This window comes from Pristis pectinata, chromosome 28 (genome assembly GCF_009764475.1).
Source record: "Pristis pectinata isolate sPriPec2 chromosome 28, sPriPec2.1.pri, whole genome shotgun sequence".
Classification (NCBI taxonomy): domain Eukaryota; kingdom Metazoa; phylum Chordata; class Chondrichthyes; order Rhinopristiformes; family Pristidae; genus Pristis; species Pristis pectinata.
Genome location: NC_067432.1, coordinates 16,144,285 through 16,166,289, shown reverse-complemented (window position 1 = coordinate 16,166,289; position 22,005 = coordinate 16,144,285). Strand labels below are relative to the sequence as shown.

The 22,005-nt window shown below is 38.4% G+C and overlaps 1 protein-coding gene across 1 annotated transcript in view; it reads right to left on the bottom strand.

Annotated features, from left to right (window-relative positions):
- LOC127583894 (protein FAM227B-like) overlaps nucleotides 1–22,005 on the bottom strand; it is a 166,573-nt gene that overhangs the window by 115,640 nt on the left and 28,928 nt on the right. Inside the window, exons 9-10 of the mRNA XM_052040284.1 lie at nucleotides 15,898–16,024; nucleotides 14,417–14,536 (exon numbers count right to left, since the gene is read on the bottom strand). Of these exons, the coding sequence (XP_051896244.1) occupies nucleotides 14,417–14,536; nucleotides 15,898–16,024 (247 nt within the window). The remainder of the gene's footprint in view (nucleotides 1–14,416; nucleotides 14,537–15,897; nucleotides 16,025–22,005) is intronic.

Here is a 22,005-nt window from a genome sequence, read left to right as displayed (position 1 = left end):
TTATGTGAACAGAAAGCAATCCGTGAAAAAATGCTGGGATTTTTCAATTTTCCTAAAATTGATGTCCCCAAAAGTTTGGTGGGGGGGGGGGGGGGTAGAATCAGTGAACTACATAGTTGAGACTTGTACACTGGATTTTACAGTAGATTATGAATTTAAGTGCAAGATCTTGAGTGTAAGGTTGATGCCATTCACTGAATAAGTTATGGTAGAGCATATTAACAACATCATCACGGTTCCAGATTTCTAGGCCTGAACAATCAATAAAGCACACCTCAGCAGAATTGGGCATACCAATATCTATGCAGTGTAGGTAATTAAAAATGAAACCAGGCAGGTAAAGAGATAATTTATAAAATATTGATGGAGCAAAACAGAGCAATGGATCATACTTCAAGAGTAGATATTGATAGATCATGCAACTTGTGGAGGACTGCAAAACAATTAAATACCAAAGTTTTAAAAAGGACACTGATGTGCCCAGGGAAATACAGACCAGCGAGTCCAACATCTGTTTTTGGTAAAGTGTTCAGTTTTAAAACAAACACCAAAAAAGATGATCACAAAAGCTGCCAAAATGTTATAAAAGAACAGAGATGGGAAATCATCTACACATGATCCTTGTTCACACTATGTAGTTTTACTCTATCGTCTGAAGTGTACAATCACTTTCAAAAGAACACTTGTCTGAAGCCAGAGTCCTTAAAAGCTGAATGAAGTTGATACAAATGGAATTTTTGAGAACTAATACAAGGTAATGAGAATAGTATCTTGAAAGGGCTGGCCAAAGAATTAGAACATAATTTAGCATAGAACACTGAAATGATTGATCTTGCACTATTACATAAAGAAGGATTAAGACCCCTATTACAGACAATGTAAACATTAGAGACAACAAAGTTACAATCAACAAGGAGATATTCAATTGACAAACAGCATTTCATTTGGACAACAGAGCACCAAAGTGAGTTATTATTCACATATCTTGGGTATATCTTCCTTTTCAACCTTTCTATTCTTAAAGAAAATAGTAAGGTTGAAAATGAAATTGCAGATCTGAATATAGACAAAAATTGTTGAAAATACTCAGGCAGCATCATTGTTTTAGTCATTCATGAGATGTGGGCATTGCTACCAAGATCTGCATTTATTGTCAGTCCTTAAATGCCTTGGGAGAAAATGTATTACTAGGCTACTTCAGAGGACAGCTATGATTCAAGCCTATTGCTGTGGGTCTGGAATTACATATAAATCAGCCTAGATACAAACCGTAAATCTCCTTCCTTAAACGGCCAGATGGATTTTAATGACCATCTGGTAGTTAAGTGATCACTACCTCTAATACTATTTTCATTCCAGATATTTTATTAAATAATTTGAATTCACCCAGTTGCTTTGGTGGAATTTGAACTCATGATCATCAGTCCAGGCTTCTGAATTATCAATTTGGTAACATAAACACTATGCCGCTGTATCCTCAGTCCAGACAAAAGGTCATCAACCTAAGTTTAACTCAATTAAATGCCTGCAATATTTCTCTCTTCATACAGCTGATCCTGCAGGATTTATATTTCCAAATAAATTGAAATCCTGTTGTGTTCAAAACTAGGGAGTAAAATACCCAACCTAAAAGAGGGAATGGTTTAGATTTATAAAAACAGAACACTGGACAGTGGATACCTGTAATAAGACAGAAAATGCTGGAAATACTCAATGGGTCAACTACCTTTTACAGAGACATGAAAAGAGTTAATGCAGAGCAACAAACAATCTGCTGGAAGAAATCAGTGGGCAGAGTAACATCTCTGCAGGACTGATGCAGGATTTTAACCCGAAACGTTGACAATTCATTTCCTTCCACAGATACTGCTCGACCCACTGAGTTCTTCCAGCAGACTGTTTGTGCTCCAGACTCCAGCATTTGCAGTCTCTCGAGTCTCCAATGTGCAAGTCAATAACCATTCATCAGTTTTTTTCATAGAACTCTCCATCACCCACCCCATCCGCAGTCTCACCACTCCACATGATCCAATAAAGTTTGGAAGGTCTCGCTGCCACACAACGCCTCATTGTGCTTGAGTGATCAAACTGGCTCAGCATCACCAGTTCAGATAGCAGGCAGTTCTCCACTGAAAGAAATTTGGGCCATCATGTCTGAAATGTTTATTGATTATTTTCTGAGATACTAGCAGTAGGGGAGATAATCAATAGATGTAGTTTATCCAGATTTTCTAAAAGGCATAAGGAGCCACATGAAAGGCTGTTACGTAAACTAAGAATTCCTATGTTTAGAGATAATAAATCAACAGAAACTCAGCAGGTCAGGCAGCATCTATGGAGGGAAATGGACAGTCAATGTTTTCGGTCGAGACCTTTCATCTGGACAGATGAAGGATCTCAACCCGAAACGTTGACTATCCATTTCTCTCCATAAATGCTGCCTGACCTACCGAATTCCTTTAGCATCTTGCGTGTTGCTTCAGATTCCAGCATCAGCAGTCTCTTGTATCTGTAACATCTCTAACATCAACAGAGGACTAATTAAAAAAACAAAAAACAAAGAGTAGGAATAAAAGGGTCCTTTCAGGATGGCATAGTGGCAGGGTACTGTAAGTATTAGTCCTGATCTCTGCAATCAGATGAAAGAACACGTGCAACTTATTCAGATTTACTGATAACACAAAGCTGGCAGGAAAAGCCACATAATGAGGAGCATGAAAAGAGTTTGTAAGGGGACATAGACAGGTCAAATGTGCAGACAAGGAGGTAATGTGTGGAACAATTGAGGTTATTCATATCAGCAAGATTAGGAAGAATATTACTTAAATGCCAAAAAACTAGTAAATCTTGATGTTTAAAGGGATCTGGATTGTTGATGCACAGAGAACACAAAATAAACCTACAAGTACAGCATGACATGAAGGAGACAAACAGTGCACTGGCCTTTTTACATCCCGATTGGAATAAGTCTACATTTCTTTCTACTGGGCTTTGGTGAAATCATACCTGGAATACTATGTACGGTTGAGGATTCCTCAGCCTCCTCTACTCCAGGGGAAACAAACCCAGCTTATCCAATCTCGCTTTATAAATGAAATGCTCCAATCTAGGCAATATCCTAGTGAATCCTCTGCACCCTACCCAGTGCAATCACATCCTTCCTACTGTGTAATTAACCAACTGAATACTGTTGAATGGTAAAAATAGTGTGCAGAAGTGCTCTGAAGCTACCCCAGAGCTTCAAATGAGCTGATTGAAATGCCATACATTTGGTTCAATTAATAGCTAGAATGGATGTGCTTGAAAGCTGAGAAAAGACAGGGATTGAAAAAAGTTGACATTTTACCTAGTGGCATTAAACGTGATCCATGTTATAAGCAAAGCAATTTTTTTTAAAAGAAGTTAACTTCTATGGTCTACTTTTGCAATGAATTGAATGTAAAATGATTCTAAATGCTGATTTTATAGTATTTACATATTTCCATTTATTGTTGTAGATCATCCAAAATGAAACTTTATGCAATGTTATTATACAAAGCAGAAAAACATTTCAAAAATAATTCGGGAGAAATGAAGCAAACTCAGGTGTGTGATAAAGTTAGGTTGGAATTACTTCCTTCTTAAATTTGCAATTTTTATGGAATCCATCAGCGCAGACTGCCAAAAGGAGCAAGAACAAAAGATAATGTTCTTCATACCATCAAAATCTTTACATGAGAAATCCATGGTTAAAAGTACTGGAAGTCTTAAGTTCATATTGATTGTTAGACTTGGCTGCATCATCAATCGAATCCAGATGTGGCTTTCTCATTTCAGGATTCATGACTAAGTTCACAATTTTTATCCAACATGCACTGCTGGAACACATTGTAAAATCTGCCACAACAAGCAAGGGATCCGTGACACGAAGGAGTAACTTCAAACAGGGAAAACACATACACCATAAATCAAAAACGATTGCAGCTCTGTTTCACATCCTGTCGTGCAAACTTAGTTCAACAAACTGTTTGAATCACTGCACCTAGTAGTAGTCCACTAAACTAACTTTTTTCCAACTGGATCAAGCTAGCTAGCTTGTAGAGCAGCCAAGTTTATTTAGTGGACCACACTGCCTAAATCATAATATAAATGAATAACAGATAAAATATACCCAGAACAGAATATCATACAGAATAACTTAAAGATAGAAAGTGTATTTCTGCAAAGAGCCACAGAAGAGAATGCACAACTTATTGACTAGCATAGGTCAAGTTGTGTGATGACAAGTACAACCAAGCTCCTTCAGCAGCCAGGATGATGCCATAAGCTACACAAAGGACAAAATGCAAAGACAGGGAAGATTTTCATTACAAATTTCATAAATGTAATTCTCTTTTCACTTTTGCTCTTGATTAAATAATCTTACCTTGCATATGAGAAGAAGAGAAAGAACTCTTACAACTAAAAATGCTCCACATTCAGGCACCTCACAAAATGAACAATTTTCCAAAAACAACCAAGTGTAAACATAAAAGAAATTCCTAAAAAAGAATCAAAGATAATTAAGGTGTGTCACAATAGTCCATTTACCATTAGAAGAGGGGAGGGGGTGACAAGGCTAGGAAAAGTCTGATGGAAAACGGTATGAAACTTTGGAAGAAACAATAATCCGTCAAATTGGTGGAATTGTGAATATTCTTATTAGAGGATGTCAATACTTATTTTCTTCTTTTGTAAAGGATGTATTAAACATCCTTCATGTTACTAAAGTGTCTGACGCTGAACGTGCAATTACTTTTATCACTTCTGCCAGCTGCAGGGAGACCCCACCACTAGTCACATCTTATCCACCCCACTCCTTTCCACCTTCCACAGGAACCACTCCCTCTATGGCTCCCTGGTCTGTTCATCCCTCCACACCCACCCCTCCTGACCCTAGCAATTTCCCCTGCAACCACAAGAGGTGTAACACTTGTCCATATACCTCCTCTCTCAACATCATCAGGGGACCTAAACAGTCCTTTCAGATGAGGCAAAAATTCCCATGCACCTCCCACAACATTACCTACTGCGTTCAGTGCTCTCGATGCAGCCTCCTCTACATAGGCAAAACCAAGTACAGTCAAGGCGACCAATTTGTAGGGCACCTGGGTTCTGCCCACAATGGCTATCCTGAGCTCTTGGTTGCACGGCATTTCTACTCACCTTCCCATCCCCAAACCGACCTATCTGTCCTTGGCTTTCTTCACTGCCAAGATGAGACCCAACACAAACCAGAGGAACAACACCTCATATTCTGCCTGGGTAGTCTACAACCTAATGGTATGAACACTGAATTTTCCAATTTCGGGTAACCCTTCCCTCCTGTGTTTCCCACACCTGTCCCTTCTCTCTACTGCCAATCCACCTCCAGTTGTCCTATTCTTTTCTCCTTTCCAATACGCTGCCTTCAGAATTCCATCACCCATTTTCATCCCCCTCCTGGTTTACCTACCAGATCCCCCCCTCCCCATCTGGTTCCATTTGTCTACCTCTCCTCTAATGGTTCCCATTATCACCTTTCTTACTTATCAGATTACAGAACTGGTAGCCTTTTTTGTTCTCACTTAACACCCTCCAGCAGCTATCTCTAACTTCACCCTCTTATTCCCCTCCCCTGGATCCCTCTGCCTTTTTTTGAAGCAAAAAACAATCTGCTGAAGGAATTCAATGGGTCAAGCAGCAACTATGGGGAGAAAGGAATTGTTGACGTTTTAGATCGAAACCCTGCATCAGGTCTGAGAGTGAAGAGTATAGCCGGTATAAAGAGAGGGGGAGTGGTGAAAAAGGGGCCAGAGGAAATTGGTAAACTGAAGGAGAGGTGAAGGATGAAGGGCAGAACCAGAACCAGTTGGGGGAGGTGGGCGAGCAGTGGGTGAAATGTGTGAGTAGTAAGTGGATGGAACCAGGAGGGAGTAGGGGATGAAAATGGGTGATAGGAAGCTGGGGGGGGGGGGGCATATGGGAAGGAGGACAAAAATGGGCAGACCAAGTTCCCTTTCCTATGTAAACTCCACACATACAGCACTTAAGGTCAGGTTTGAACCCAAGTTCTGGAGCTGTGAGGCAGCAGCACTAACTGCTGCATCATTGTGCTGCTCTACATTGTTTAAGAGGGTGATACGTTCTCTTGGTTAAGGAAACAGCTTATGAACTGGTAGATTATGGGAAGATATGGGGCACTGCCAATCATACATTAACATACTGCAGACCTAACTCCTATGGAGTCTGAAAGTCATCACATTTTGTACTCAAGTATCTCCAACCCTCAACTTGCTTGTCTTCAGCATAATAAGAAGGAACGTTTACAAATTACTACATTAAACTCACCTACTGGGAATAAACTATTTTGCCAAGTGCTGGGCTTTTAACCGTTCCCAAAATATGCCATAATAAAGCCAATAAAAGGCTTTCATTGCTACAATATGAAGATTGATATCTCATAACAATATATTAATGCATGCCTGAACAATGGTCATTTCATTGAGTGAAAACACTTAATTTGGAGTAGAAAACAATGAAATCAAATCAGGAATAACTGATCTAGAATAACTTGTCATTTCATAACTTGGAAAACCAATGTCTAAAACTTCAGGCAAACCATTCCTAAATAAGGTGACAATCAATATTTGGGTTACTTTTCACAACTTGATGCTAAACTGATGAAATTTCAAAGCTATAGATACAATACAAGATTTTCTATTGTACATACAATACAAGATTTTGAAGAGGTTAACTATTTAAAGAGAAATAAAAATTTTCAAGCATCTATCAAATTGACACACTGCTCTCCCCTTCATATGGCCAGTGTTTGACTCCTGCCTCAACTTCTCTATCTCTATTTTAGAGAATAGACTGGCAACCTATATCTACATCTCAAATGTCCTGCTTCCTGATGGGAATTCATTCCAATCTCTGAATTTCTCTGTCTCCATCACATTGTTTTGATGATGCCATGCTCTATACCAGTACTTCTGATATGTCTTCTTTTCCTTCAACCACGGATTCCCTTCTACCATAGCTGATTGGACTCTCAAATCTACATATTCCTTTTCCCATATTTCTGCTCTCGCCACTTTTTCCACCTCGAACCATAACAGGGTTCCCCTTATGCTCTCCTTTCACCCCTCCAGACTTCACATTCAGTTTCCAACAGTTCTAACATGACGTTACCAATGGTCACATCTTCTTTTCTCCTTGAGTGACTGTTCACTTAAGAACCCCCTGCTTCCTTCTGCCATCTCCATAACTGCCTGTGTTCTTTCCCATTCAACCTCCAAATGTGACCCCACACTTCCAGCTGCATGTCACTTTAATTCTCCATCCACTCCCATTCTGATCTCCATGTTGTTGGTCTCCTACACTGTATCAACAAAACACAAAGGAAGCTCAAGGAAAAGTACTCAGCTTCTGACTCATCACATCACAGTCTTGCAAACTCAACTAATATCATTTTCATAAATGCATTTCAGATCTACACAATTCAGTTTTCTGGTAATTTTTGATAATCATTCTGCTTTTGTTCCCTCAGTTTGTCCATTACCACACCATTTCCCGTTGCACTGTCATCTTCACTCAATCACTCCTGCCTTCCACCCCATCATAGATCTTGTCTTTGTCCTCTCTCTTCCTCCCATCTCTGCATTTTAAAAATAACTTCTCTAAGTTTTCTCCGCTCTGATGAGAGGTCATTGACTTGAAACATTGGTTACTTCTGTCAGCCTGATTTGTTGAGTGCTTACTTCATTGTAGGTTTTTATTTCAAATTTCCAGCATCCTTGGCATTTTATCATGGTACCAAGCTGTTGAAGTTTACCAAGGTAAGGCTGTCCAAGGGTTCATTATAGGGTAAATTTGTCAAAACTACATCATCCACAAAGTGAGAGCCAATTCTTTACCAGTGCTTCTGTCAAGTAAATGGACAAAGTATGAAAGTTATAAATTCTTAGACCTTGACACAAGCTGAATGCTATTCAGTCAAAACACAGCTCTTACCAAACTTTATGAACATGTCCATCTACTTACCACAAACTGGAAATGTTATCACCTGGCTGTTTCAAGGTGTCACCACACATTCTACAGATCTATAGTGAAGAGCATTCTGACTGGTTGCATCACTACCTGGTATGGAGGCTCCAATGTGCAGGATCAAAAGAGGCTGCAGAGGGTTATAGGTTCAGCCAGCTCCATCACGAGCACAACCCTCCCCGCCATCAAGGACATCTTCAAGAAGCGGTGCCTCAAGAAGGCAGCATCCATCATTAAGAACCCTCACCACCCGGGACATGCCCTCTTCATGTTACTACCATTGGGGAGAAGGTACAGGAGCCTGAAGACCCACACTCAATGTTTCAGGAACAGCTTCTTCTCCTCCTCCATCAGATTTCTGATCATCTATGAACCCATGAATACTACCTCATTATTCTTCTTTTGCACTATTTATTAATTTTTATGTCTTTATGTCTTGCTATTGTGTCTGAGGAGTCTTGGTGAGTTGCTATAGTGCATCCTGTAGATGGTATAAACTGTTGCTATTGTGCGCCAGTGGTGGAGTGAGCGAATGGTTGTGGGTGTGGTGCTTATCAAGCAGGCTGCTATGTCCTGTATAGTGTGGAGCTTCTTGAGTGTTGTTTTGACTTGACTTGAGCCATATAGAGAGCGGACAGGCTTTGGGAAGTTGGGGGTGAGTTACTTGCCGCAGGATTCTTAGCTTCTAACCTGGTCTTGTAGCCACATAGTGTATATGGCTAATCCAGTTTAGTTTCTGGTCAATGGTAACTCCCAGGATATTGGTAGTGGGGGATTCAGTGATGGTGATGCCATTGAATGTCAGGGGCCGACAGCTGGATTTTCTCTTGTTGGATATCATCAATGCCTGGCACTTGTGTGATGTGATAGTTATTGCCACCTATCAGCCCAGGGCCTTGCTACATTTGGATGCAGACTGCTTTGTTATCTCAGGAGTCACGACTGGTGCTGAACATTGTGCAATCATCAGCAAACATCCCTGCTTCTGACCAACAGGGCCTTCTTCCAATGATACCAAATCCTGGCTTTATTCATGCTTACTGGCTCCATATCGCAATAATTTTTCAAGACCATCTTCCTTGGACATGATTCCCCGAGATTTCCTGTTTCAACTGTCTACTCTTGCCCTGAGATCCAGAGACACCACCTACTATACCAGTCACTCAATGCTCATAGACCCCAAGAACAACCCATACCTCTTTGCATCCTACTTGGACCTCAGACTATTGTTCCCTATTGTTGCCAGATCCTGGGAGTAAAGTCCCAGTGATGGAAGGTGATCCTTATTTGCTCTTGAAAATTTGTGAAAGACACCAAGAACACTCCTCTAGATGTGCTCTCACTCCAGTGGCCTTTTTTATACTGGGCTGTGTTAGTCAAAAGGGTGTCATAAAAGCTTACAGATGCTGGAATATGGAGGAAAAAACAAACTACTGAAGAAACACAGTGGGTCAGGCAGCATTTGTGGAAGGATACAGATGAAGAGCCTTGACCCGAAACATGGACTGTTCATTACCTTCCACAGATGCTGCCTGACCTGCTGATTCTCTCCAGCATTTTGTTTTTAGTCAATAGAGAAATGGGATATACTTACAAGAACAACTGCTGCCACCAATTCAAAATAGTATCTATATAACCCAAAATTTATAGTACACAGAAGATTTCATTTTGTACTGAAAGTCCAGTTCCCCTTCCTAGTGTTCACATATCCTACAGCCAAGTCCACTGCTGATAATTCTGTATGGTATACTCCTATACTTACGAGATATCATTCGATCCACCATGTCTATGCTGACCATAAGTACCCATCTATATTAATCCCAATTAACACCACTTGGTCCATAGCCTACAATGCCTTAGGATAAGGTGATCAAATCTGACTACAAGTACATAAGCAATAACACTAATGCAGGAAATGCACTGGTGATTATTTTATCGAACGATAGAAGCTATAATATTTTATAGAGATCATGAAGTATTTGAATATATATTTAAACATACATGTAAATACAAATATTTCAATGAAGAATAAAGAATTAAGTGTGGTTCATATCAGATGTCTTTGAACATAATTTCTGTATATGCTATAGCAGATACAAAGCAGCGCCATCATCTGTTAATATTAGTTTTTACAGAGCTGGTTTCAGTGAAGGAAATGTAGAATAGCAAAAATATTCTGAAAGGTGAGAATTGCAATTTTCACAAATTATTTTATAGTAAGAATATTAATTGTAGTAGTGCTGCAAAGATACTGAATTAACAAGCTTGCTTCACAGAGCATAGTATCTGGAGCACCACAATTAGGTGTCCATTCCTAACCAGAGTTTTACTCACATGTCCACCATCTGCTGTGTGATTAACTGAGGAGAAGCAAACAACAGCCAAAGAGAAAATAAGATTAAAAACAGGAAAATTTCTCAGGTGCCCTTCATGTGCTTCATTTAACTAGCTTAGTGACAATTACTGGTATGGAAAACTTTCCCCTTTATCAATGATGATAACACCTTGTATTTCTTTACAACATAGGAGGAGGTCATTCATCCCAATAAGCCTATGCAGTCCTTCAGAGCAATCCATCACTCTCATTCCCCACTTTATATACATAACTTTTCTCCTTTCACATGCCCATCAACGTCCCCTGATTCTCTTATACTCTGCTATACAAGGGGTAATTTACAGCAGCCAACTAACTCACCAGCCAGGACATTTTTGGGATGTGGGAGGAAACCGGAGCATCTGGGAAAAACCCACACAGTCACAGGAAGACTTCGCAAGGTCTGCAAAGACAGCACTGAAGTCTGGATCAAACCTGAGTCTCCAGAGCTGTGAGAGAGCAGCACTACCTGCTACACCAATGTGCCACTCTAATAATGCCATAGTATTTATCACTCTTTCAGCTATCTCATGTCATTCAACATTCAAAAGATGTCTACACACTCCTGAAGCTGGTTCAATACTGTTTCTGTTTTAGAATGGTGCAAATTGGTAGACATTGCTCAGAAATTCAATGTGTAGTGTTGCTTTTACATTGCTAAATGATTGAAAATCTATCTTTTTTTTTGGAGAACACACTTGCCACTTTTTATAACATCTGAAACAAGCCATTCCACAAACTTGACTGCACATCCAATCATGAATCACTCTTGCACAACTGACAAGTTGATATCTGTTTAATGGGCCAGATACTTTGCTCTGCAGCTGTGTAAGCCAGGTCACATTTTCCAGGCAGGAGCAGAGATTGAATCGTTTTGCTTTTTGACGTCTCAGAAAAATCATTGTCATTTGGGACCAACAGATCTGAAAAATTAGATCCTTGAGCAAATTGCCCAATGATCTCTGCAGATTTTGTTGGAATCATAAATGCTTGACGGGCTAGAGACGTGCAGTGCATGCCTTAAAATCATCTGTTGAAAGCAATGCCCTACAACCAGCCCAAGCTACAAAATCAAATACAATTGCAAGAAATTCAGCTTTCAAACTGATAACTAGAATTATTCTGTCTAAATCAGCTGTGGCTAGAGAAGCAGGGTCTAGGCTGGTGCAGTCAGCATGGACAGCCACCAGAAAGGCCAGGCTTAAGCCTACAAGTGAGCCAGGAAGCACCATATAAACCGAAAAGGGGAAGATTTGACAATCATGCATCAGAATCCTTTCTGACACCACTGCTAAGAACTGTTGACTGTCACACATTTTTCGAGCTATCAAGAAATTGGATGGCCTCCAATTATGTTATTTTAGGTAGTAGTTGCCTTTTTTTTGTAATGAACCAAAAATTGGTCAAAAATATGCATTTGATGACTTCAAAGGAAACTTGGTATCTCGAGTTTATGCTAGTTTGAGAATTGCTGAACATCTTTTGTTTCATAACATTGTAAAGAGAGACTTTCCTGTTTTTCATTGTCCCAGGACCACCAACCATTTAACTTTACAAATCAGAAAACTATGAACCATTTGTAAGTAGCTTTGCAGCATGAATTTTCTGCAAGCAAGTAACTTTTGTTTCAAATAAGTATCTTTCTCATCCACAGTGTAAGATTTCCCATCATGTTCCATCCAAAATAACTAAGTCTTTTTTCCAAAAATAGGAAACCATTTTAGCATTTAAGCTCTTGAGATGACATTTATGGCTTATGAAGCCAAGCCAACTAATACCATAAATATGGTACGTTTATGAACTGTATGGATTTAAAGAAAATGCCTCCAATAATTTCCAGACATGAATATTGAATCATAGAATGTTATATCACAGAGAAAAATCTACTTGATTTATCAAATCTCTGCCTCTGTATACAATTATCCTAAATTTAGACCCTTTATTACAGTTTTGATAGGCAACGAAAACAATCCATCACTACTTACCATAATCTCAAAGACCTTAATTAGGTCTTATCTTGAAATTAAAATTAACTCTCAATCCCTTTTTTATAATCTCAAAATCTTGGCAATACCCAAGTTAATCTACTCTGTAGTTTATATTTGACCATTAATTCTTAACCTTTTTTGTTAATATATTAGACTGCATTTGGTGCAAGAACTAGAGCCAGCCAGAATGGAGATGATTGAGTCATTCCCTTAATAATCAAGTTTATGACACTGTTGTAGTAATTTATTATGTGATCTAGAATGATTAATTATATTTTTCCTACAGAAATGACCCATGATTTACTGGGAGAGGGTGCTGTAGCTTGTTTTTTAATCACCCTTTAAAAACCCAATATACTGAGCATATTGGCTTTGCTGAAGAATAGGAGCAAAAAACCGCAGATGTTGGAAGTCCAAAACAAAAATAGAAAATGCTGGAAGTGGTCAGCAGATCAAGTAGCATCAGTGGGGAGAGAATTAGAGTTGATGTTTTGGGTCAAGCATCCTTTGTCAGTATGAGAAAAGTGAGAAGATAACCATATATGAAGTTGCAGAGAGGTGGAAAGGTGCAGAGAACAGAGATAATCCCTGTGATGAGGTGCAGCCTAAAACTGTCAATTAATTTACAAGCCTAGGCATTTGACGGTATGGACACCTATGGCGGAACAATCTAACTTGAAAATACACAAGATCATAGAGATCCTAGAAGATAATACAGTTTCGGGAAGTTATAAAGGTAGGATTGGGTATAGGGTTGGCAGTAGAGATATTTAAAAATGGTAATTGGTAATTGATTTATTATTGTCACATGCACCAAAATACAGTGAAAGGCTTTTGTTTTCATGCCATCCAGACAAATTATTCCATATATAAGTACATTGAGGTAGTACAAAAGGGAAAAAAAAACAGAATGCAGAATACAGTGTTACAAACGATGTGAATTTTAAAACCAAGACATTTGGCCTGGATCCAAGATGGGGGAATGAAGCACAGAAATGATAGGTAGATGGGATTTGTATTCATTTGTGAACAGTGAGAAGTTATTTGATTGACCTTCTGATTTTAAAAGGATACATAACTTTAAAGAAAATGAACTTGAAATTTTTGCTGATAGGTGACGTCAACAGATCATTCCAAATTTCCTGTCATCTTTGAGAGCTGTTAAACTAAAATGATGGTCAGAAAAATATCATAAAACATGCTAGGTGACCATCTAGTAAGTGTAATTTCTAGGCTACAATTACTTATAGCAAAATATAAACATTACAGGAGAAAGAACACCACCTTTCACCAGGAATTGAAAACAAATTCTATGCAATTTAGAAAGTTTGCAAATAATATACCGCAATATGGAAAACAAAGATATTCACTTGAGTTAGTTGTACATCAAATATTAGAAGTCTTGTATTAGCAGTCACTTTTAGTTAGCAGCAGTTGTTGGACACCAAGGGACAATCTGCATTCTCTTAAATAACACCATGGGATCTGTTACATCCATACCAAAATTATGAATGAAAGGCTCTGGGTTGACACTACAATGCAGAACTAAGGGAGTGTTCTGTCAGAGGTGCTGTTTGTCAAATGAGGCATTAAACTTAAACCATATCTGCACTTGCAGATGGATACTAATGTTTGTACCTCAAGGAACATCACCGAGACAGATGACAATGCTATTTGTGGAAGCTTGCTACATGCAAACTGGCTGTCATGTTTTTCACTTTTATCGCAATCATAATTGCACTTAAGAAATCTCCTGTGTCTTAAGAAAGTAATTCATTGGTTGTAAAGCATTATGGGATGCTTTACAACCAAAGTGACATGAAGGGCACTTTATAAATACAAGTCCTTTTTCCTTTCACAGTTAAGTTTGACTTCAATTTTCTGTACATCAACAAAACACACTCCTTTGTTCCTACTGTTTCCAAGCTGGATATGAAAAGGGAATCAGGATTCTCCATGAGTATCAGATTCCTTTACCTTTTCTTCGTGCTGTATCACATATACTTACTTGCTTTGAGGTCTATTTCTGCCAGAATGTTTTCTTTTCTTTCAGGACCTCTCTTACTCATTGACTTTTCTAGCCATTGCAAATTCCATTTTCTCCAGGAAAATTCTTCTGGCTTTAGCCCTGAAAATTACAGCAAAACTTAGAAGTATGAACCTGAAGAAATTAGTTCCTTCTTTGTGCATGTAAAATTGTTATTAAGCATTTTTTAATTATGTATTATAAGTAGAAAACTGCAAATATTGTTAATAAGCCAAGAAAAATATCATTTGATTATGTATGTTAAAATGAATTGGCCATATAGTCACACACATGCCACACACAGAGACAGACACATACACACACACACACACACACACGCACAAATGCACATACAGACACATATACAGACAGACACATGCACAGGCAGACACACGCACAGGCACACACACACACACAGTAATAAATGCTAAAGGCATTGTGTGCAGCTTAATGTTGGTTTTGGGCCAAGATATGCACAACAATTACAAAACCAACAAGAACCTCCATCCACATCTGTAATTCATCCACTGACCATATTTACTTCAATTATAGAAAAGCTATGAATGGCTGGAAATCCCAATATAAAAATACCAAATTCACTACCCAGAAATTACAAATAATAGGAAATAAAAGTAGTAAACTGTGCATGTTGTGTTTACTTTTTAAGATCTGGAGTTGAGTTGAATTTCAATAATGTGTTATGTCTTTATAAGTAAATATCGCTGCTCCCTATATGCACACTTATTTTTTTGTTGTTGGGAATGATTAACTGGCAAGTACACACAGCTGCAAACTGTTTAACCATTATGTTCAACAGTTTATATGAAGTTTGGTTTGAGGTGCAAGTATGGCTTTTGGAAATGGTTATGAAGTAAATTGCCATTTTTATGAAATGTGCTACATGACAAACAAAAATCCCACAACCAGCAATGACTAGAGATGCTCCATTATTCATGCCAAAGACTGTAGCCTGATTATGTGCCTCTGGATCTATGAGCAGATTGCAACTCCTAACATGAAGGGTGCAAGACAGAATTTTATTTTTTAAAAGGGCACATTAAAATTTTGTTGGCATTTCTGTTTAAAATAATTTACAAGAGAGGTCACATCTTGTTTCATGCTTAGTTACATTCTAAAGTATATGAGGCCTTATTTTTTTTAAATCAGCCATCAGCTCTCAAATGTTTATTAATGTTTCTTAATATGAATCTTAATACATCTAGATTTAAAGCTATGCTGTCTTCAAGGAAGTGTGATATTAACTTTGTACATATGACTAGGTACAAGATTAGAAACCATCAATGAATGCTGCTCAGAAATTTGTTTACAATAAGAAAAAATAAATGAAAGGCCCCTTGCAGTCTTAGAGCAACCAGATCATGCAGACATTAATTTACACCATTAAAAACCACTAATATTAATTAAAAACTAAAGACTGGGATTCAGAATGAAGGGATTCTTACCTGTCATCCATAATGAGATGAGTTCAGTTAGCTCACTCTTAAATTCATCACCAAACTTGTTATGAGATTCTGGGAAAGATTTGTAGAAAACTGCAAAAATGGCTTGAGATATACAATCAGGATACACCTAATTAAAAATAAAATTAAAAACATTAATAGAACACTGTAAATTTTTATGTCAAATGGCTTGTTCCCACATGTACTATGCAAATTAGGAGAAGCTCAGAGCAAAGAAAGTTGACAGGAGGTGTACAGGACCACCATGATTGGTTTAGATAAGCTAGATGGAGGGAAGCTGTTTCCAACAACAAATTTTTGGGCAGAAGATAAAAATATGATGTAAAAAGAAAGCAATTTTTACAGAGAGTAGTTCTGATTTTGAAATCACTGTTGATAGGGATGGTGAAACAGAATCACCAATGCCTTGAAAAGGAAATTGGACAGGCACAGTGAGAGAATAATTTGCAGAGCTATGAGGAAAGACAGAGGAATGGGACTGACGAGATTGCTCTACCGGGAGCCAGAATATACTTGAAGGGCCAGGTGGCTCTTTCCAGATCATAATAATTCTATAATTCTACGTAGAGTATATATAGCCATATAACCATAGAGCACAGTAAAAGACCCTACATCCCACCACATCTATGCCAACCATCAAGTACTTTTCTATACAATCCTATTTAACAGCACTTGGTCCATAGCTTATTATGCCTTGGTGATACAAGTGCTTAGCCAGATGCTTCTTATATGTTGCGAGAATAACTCCACCACCTTCTCACGCAGTTTGTTCCAAATGCAACCACACTCTGTGTGAAAGAATTCTTCCTCAGGTACCCTGTAAACCTCTTACTTCTCACCTTAAACCTATGCCCTCTGGTTTAGACACGTCTGCCATGGGGAAAGGTTCCTCACTATATGCCCCTCATAATCTTGTATACCTCTTTCAGATCCCCCCTCCGCTTCCTGTGCTCCAAGTAAAACAAACACAGCTATCCAGTCTCTCCTCATAACTGAGACATTCCATCCAGGTGAATCTCCTCTGTACCATCTCCAGTGCAATCATGTCCTTCTTACAGTGTGGCAACCACAGATGTACACAATACTCCAGCTGTGGCCTAACCAATGTTTCATAAAGTTGTAGCAAGATCTCTTTGCATTTATATTCTATATCCCAGCTCATGAAGGTAAGCATCACATATGCCTTCTTTACTAACTTACCCACATGTGCTGCCACCTTTGGGGATGTTTGAGCTTGTACAACAAATCCCTTTGTTCCTCAATAGTCCCTAGGGTCCTACCATTCATGGTATATGTCTACCCTTATTAGACCATCCAAAATGCATCACCTCATACTTATCAGAATTAAATTCCATCTGCCATTGTCCTGTCCAATTTACAGGCTGATCAATATATTTCTGCAGCCTAAGACCACAGTCCCCAATATCAACAACGACAATTTTTGTGTCAACCTACCTCCTGCATTCACAACTAAGCCATTAATGTATATAACAAACAGCAAGGTAAAATGGGATTAGTGTGGATAGGTACTTAATTGTTAGCATAGATAAAAGGGGCGAAAGGGCCCAATGCTGTGCTATATGACTCTCTAAAGTGATCGCCTCTTTATTTCTAAGTTCGATCCATATGGTCTCATTTGAAGAGCCCCCTAAAACATCCTCCCTCATTACTGCACTGATGATCTCCTTGATCAATAATGCATAGCCTTCCCCATTATGCCTGAAACTTCTATACTCTGGATGGTAAGTTGCCAGTCCTGACCTTCTTTCAACCATATAATTCTTGCCTCTTACTTGAACTATTTTGCACAGATACTTTGTATGCTTGTGTGCATTTTATATTAAGATCCAAGAATGCATGTAAAATATTGAAATTAATAATTTTTCCCTTTCCTGTTACAAAGTCTATTTTGACTGAAGACCATGTAATCTCTATATGCAAGTAAATTCCTCAAGAGAACAGTTTTAGTTTGAACAACGCAAACTTGATTTTACTTTGTAAATGCTAACAGCACCATTTTAATATGGTGTTGCTTTTACTGCAAAGATTTCCCATCCAATATAATTAAACAGTTAATTATTCATAATATTTATTCATTTTCTGAATGCCTCAGAAAAAGTTTATTCTTGCTCACTGTGTTATCAGAAAGTGAATTGTAGGGAAATCGTTTGGAGGATATCAAATGACCAGAAATAAATGGAATGAAAAACAAAAAAGTTAAGAGTTCTTCCAGTAACAATTTTCAAAGGAGCTCAAGGAACCATAAGGCAACATCCTTTGGTTGGCAGTTAGTGTATCCAAAATTTAGATTGTAATTCACAATGGAAATGGTTCAAGACGAAAGTAAATGTAGGAGGGACTTAAAGAGATGTGTCTCTACTATTTCCAATGTTCTATTTTATTTCAGATGTCCAGCAACATTATATGCTCTGCATCTAACATTTTCTGCATTGTTCTTCTTTTATCTCTCTCTACCCCCCTCATTCACCTCCCTTCAGCTCGCTTTATCTTCCAGCTAGATCAGCTTTAATTAACAAACACCAGTAGCAGTTCTGTTACCTGGACAACCTTGATCTTCACCTTATCAGAGACGTTCCCTTTGTCTTATCCACCCCTCCCCCTCTCTACAACTTGAAAGAAGCCTGTTTTCTCACTTTTCCAGTTGTGATGAAAGGTTGTAGACCAGAAAATTCTAATTTTTTTCTCTCCAAGATGCTGCCTGACCTGCTGAGTACTTGCTTTTATTTCAGATTTCCCAAATCTACAGTCTTTGTTTAGCTTTTCAATATTCAAGTCATGTTGGCTTCCCGATCATAAAGCCAACCCAGAGAACTGGCAGAACCATTTGTCATTAGCCAAGGAAACAGTGTTGGCAGGCATACTAAGAGCCAATAACAAAAATAGAAAACCTTGGAAGAACTCAGCCAGTCCATCTGCATCAGTAGAAAAGGAAACAACTTAATGTTTTGGGTCAGGAACGCTTCCTTAGAAGTGGAGGGTTTACAGTTTTCAAAGCAGAGCTGGGGAAAGCAGTGAGGTGTAAAACAAAAGACTATATGGAGAATGATTAAGGCAGATCAAGTAATAAGGAGCATGAGTACTGACCATTAGTGAAGTATCTTATTTTATAAATACAAGGTGACAGTGGGACATAAGCATGATAATGGGTAACAATGAGAGAGCAGTTTACCTGAAGTTGGAAAATTCAAAGTTCATTTCAGAAGGTTGCAAAGTGTCCAGAAAGAAGATAGGATGTTGCTCATATAGTTTATGTAGGGCCTCACTGTGCAAGTGAAGAAGGCTACATTCAGACATGTTAAAATATAAGTGGGAATGAGAATTAGAATGGCATGTGATATAAAACTCAGGATTACCCCTGTGGACTAAGCGTAGGTGCTCCACAAAGCAGTCATCCAATCTGCATTTGGTTTCTGCAATGCAGAGGAGGCCACATTGTAAACACTGAATGCAGTAGACTAGAATAGAAGAAATACAAGTGAATTGCTGCTTCACTTGAATGATGGTTTGGGTTCCTTGTTGGGAATAGAAGTGGTGAATGGGCAGGTGTTACATCTCCTTCAGTTGCATGCAAAGATGCGTGGGACAGGGAGTTGTGGGTGGGGATGGAAGAGGGAACCAGGAAGTCACCGGGTGAGCAGTCCCTGCGAAATGCAGAAAAGCGAGAAAAGGGGAAGATGTGATTGGTGGTGGGATCACTATGGACATTGCGAAGGATAATACGTTGAATGGGAAGGTTGGTGAAAAGGGGAAGAGCCAGAGTACAACTTTATTGTCTTCTACACTGTCCCCTGCTGTGAACTTGTAACATAGTTATGGTTCTGCCATAATCCTGAAGATCAGTGATTCCAAAGCATTTATTTACTCATTGCTGATATTCTACTCTGTCAAACTAAGATGACACCTTAAAATTCCAAAGGGGCAAACACGTTCTCAGATTACCAGATAACACCTATACACTGCACTGCATTTTGTGCAATTCATTGCATACCTTTCTTTCTGTGGTTCTTTATTTGGACCTACTTTCTACCTTTCCCTTTCAGTCATTTAAACACTTTTTGAATTAATGTAAAGGTCAAAAGAAAAATTCCCCTTTCCATGGAGTGTCAGAGGCTCAGGGGAGACCTGTTGGAAGTTTATAAAATTATGACAGGTGTGGATAGGGTAGATAGTCAGAGTCTTTTTCCCAGGGTAAAAATGTCAAATACTAGAGGACCTAGCTTTAAAGTGAGAGGGGGAAAGTTTAAAGGAAATGTGCGGAATAAGTTTTATTTTAAACAGAGGGTGGTAGGTGTCTGGAACATGCTGCCAGGAGTGGTGGTGGAAGCAGACACAATAGTGACATTTAAGAGGCAATTAGATAGGCACATGAACATGCAGGGAATGGAGGGATATGGATCATTTGTATGCAGATAGGTTTAGTTTTATTCGGCATCATAGTCAGCACAGACATCATGGGCAGAAGGGCCTGTTCCTGTGCTGTACTGTTCTATGTTCTATGTTTTATGTTCTATGACCACTCACCTTTAAGAGATAACATCCCTACACCCATTCTCGGGTAAACCTAACGATGAATTGGTAACTAGATAACAATAAAAACAAGCTGACCGGGGAAATGTGTATACGTTCAATTTGCTGCACTTCTAGCTGGATCTGCAATAGAACCTTGATATTCTCTAAGTCTCACCAGGACTCAAATATCAACACTGAATACTGAAAGTACCACTAATAGAAATCATTGGCAATGTTACTTGCCTTTAGTTTCACAGTTTTTAATCATGCATATTTTGGCCATTGTAGCCCATAAATCTGTGTAACATTCATTTTACTTTGCAACAAATGTTAAAGGTATAACAAACATCATATGTTAACAGGCCATGGATGCCATCCTCATAAGTCTGCAAAAATGCAAGACCCATTTACTCAGTTTCAACTTGGGAGGTGACAAAACGAAATAAACAGCATATGTATGGAGAACAGCAAAAATATGGAGAAAACATGCAGCATCCCAAAAAGAAAAATAGGGCTTTCAATATTTTATTTTGTACAATGTACAGACAATGCCAAAATATCAGCCTGGTGGAAACTGCAGGTAACGTGTTTATTTTTTAATCCTATTGATATGGAAGGAGAGAAGAAAATAACAAGCATTCTCTATTTTCCCATATTCCTAAAAGAAGTGATATTGTTCAGCACCCAATAACATTTGATGGAATGTACCAATTCATTAGTGGTCTTACTCAGAACAGTTGTTTTCTGTTTGGCCACGGAAAAACATATACTATTTCTAAAAACAATGAATCAGTATCCAAATGACAAGGAAACATTTTGTTCTCCTCTCAGTCCTGGTCTTGCTATATTAGTATTTCGTCTGAATCACAGTCTATTTCTTTTCCTTGATCTGTGCAACTAACGACTAAATATTACAAATTCTAACAAGAAAAGCTACAAGTTCAATTACCTCTTATTCTATTCTGGTAAGTGCGTTTCATGGATAGTCATCACAGTCACTCAGTCTTATTGAAATTAGAATAACAGATTGATTCAGTGTATTCAGTTTACACACAGCAAAACTGTTTCTAAACTAAAACCCATGAGACTAAACTGCAGCCATAAATTATAATATGTGTTAGAAAAACAAAATCCAGAAGTTACAATTAGCTACATATTTGGAAGCTGTTTGGAATAAAATTGGAAAGAAAGTAAATGTCTTTGTTGCTGCGTAATGATAAGTTTCTATTATTTATAATTAGGATGGAAGTGCTGATGTGAAGTGCGATTTCAGTTTTGAATCTGCTTTTGTGTCAAACAGCTCTCCAATTACAGCCCTACAGTATCTTGCACTACCTATTTTTCTGGTTTTTCACAGGTTATATGGTCTTTAAGAATGAAGTAAATGATAGAAGATCCTTCACAAGCAGTAAGTGGCAGAGCACAATGCAAAACTGACACAGAGCAAAACTCCAATAATCCATTATCCAACTATTCGGAAGTCCTAATCATTCGTCATCTGGTTCATCATCTAAAATCTCAATGGTTCACGATCCAGCTCTAGTGAAGAATGGAATGAAG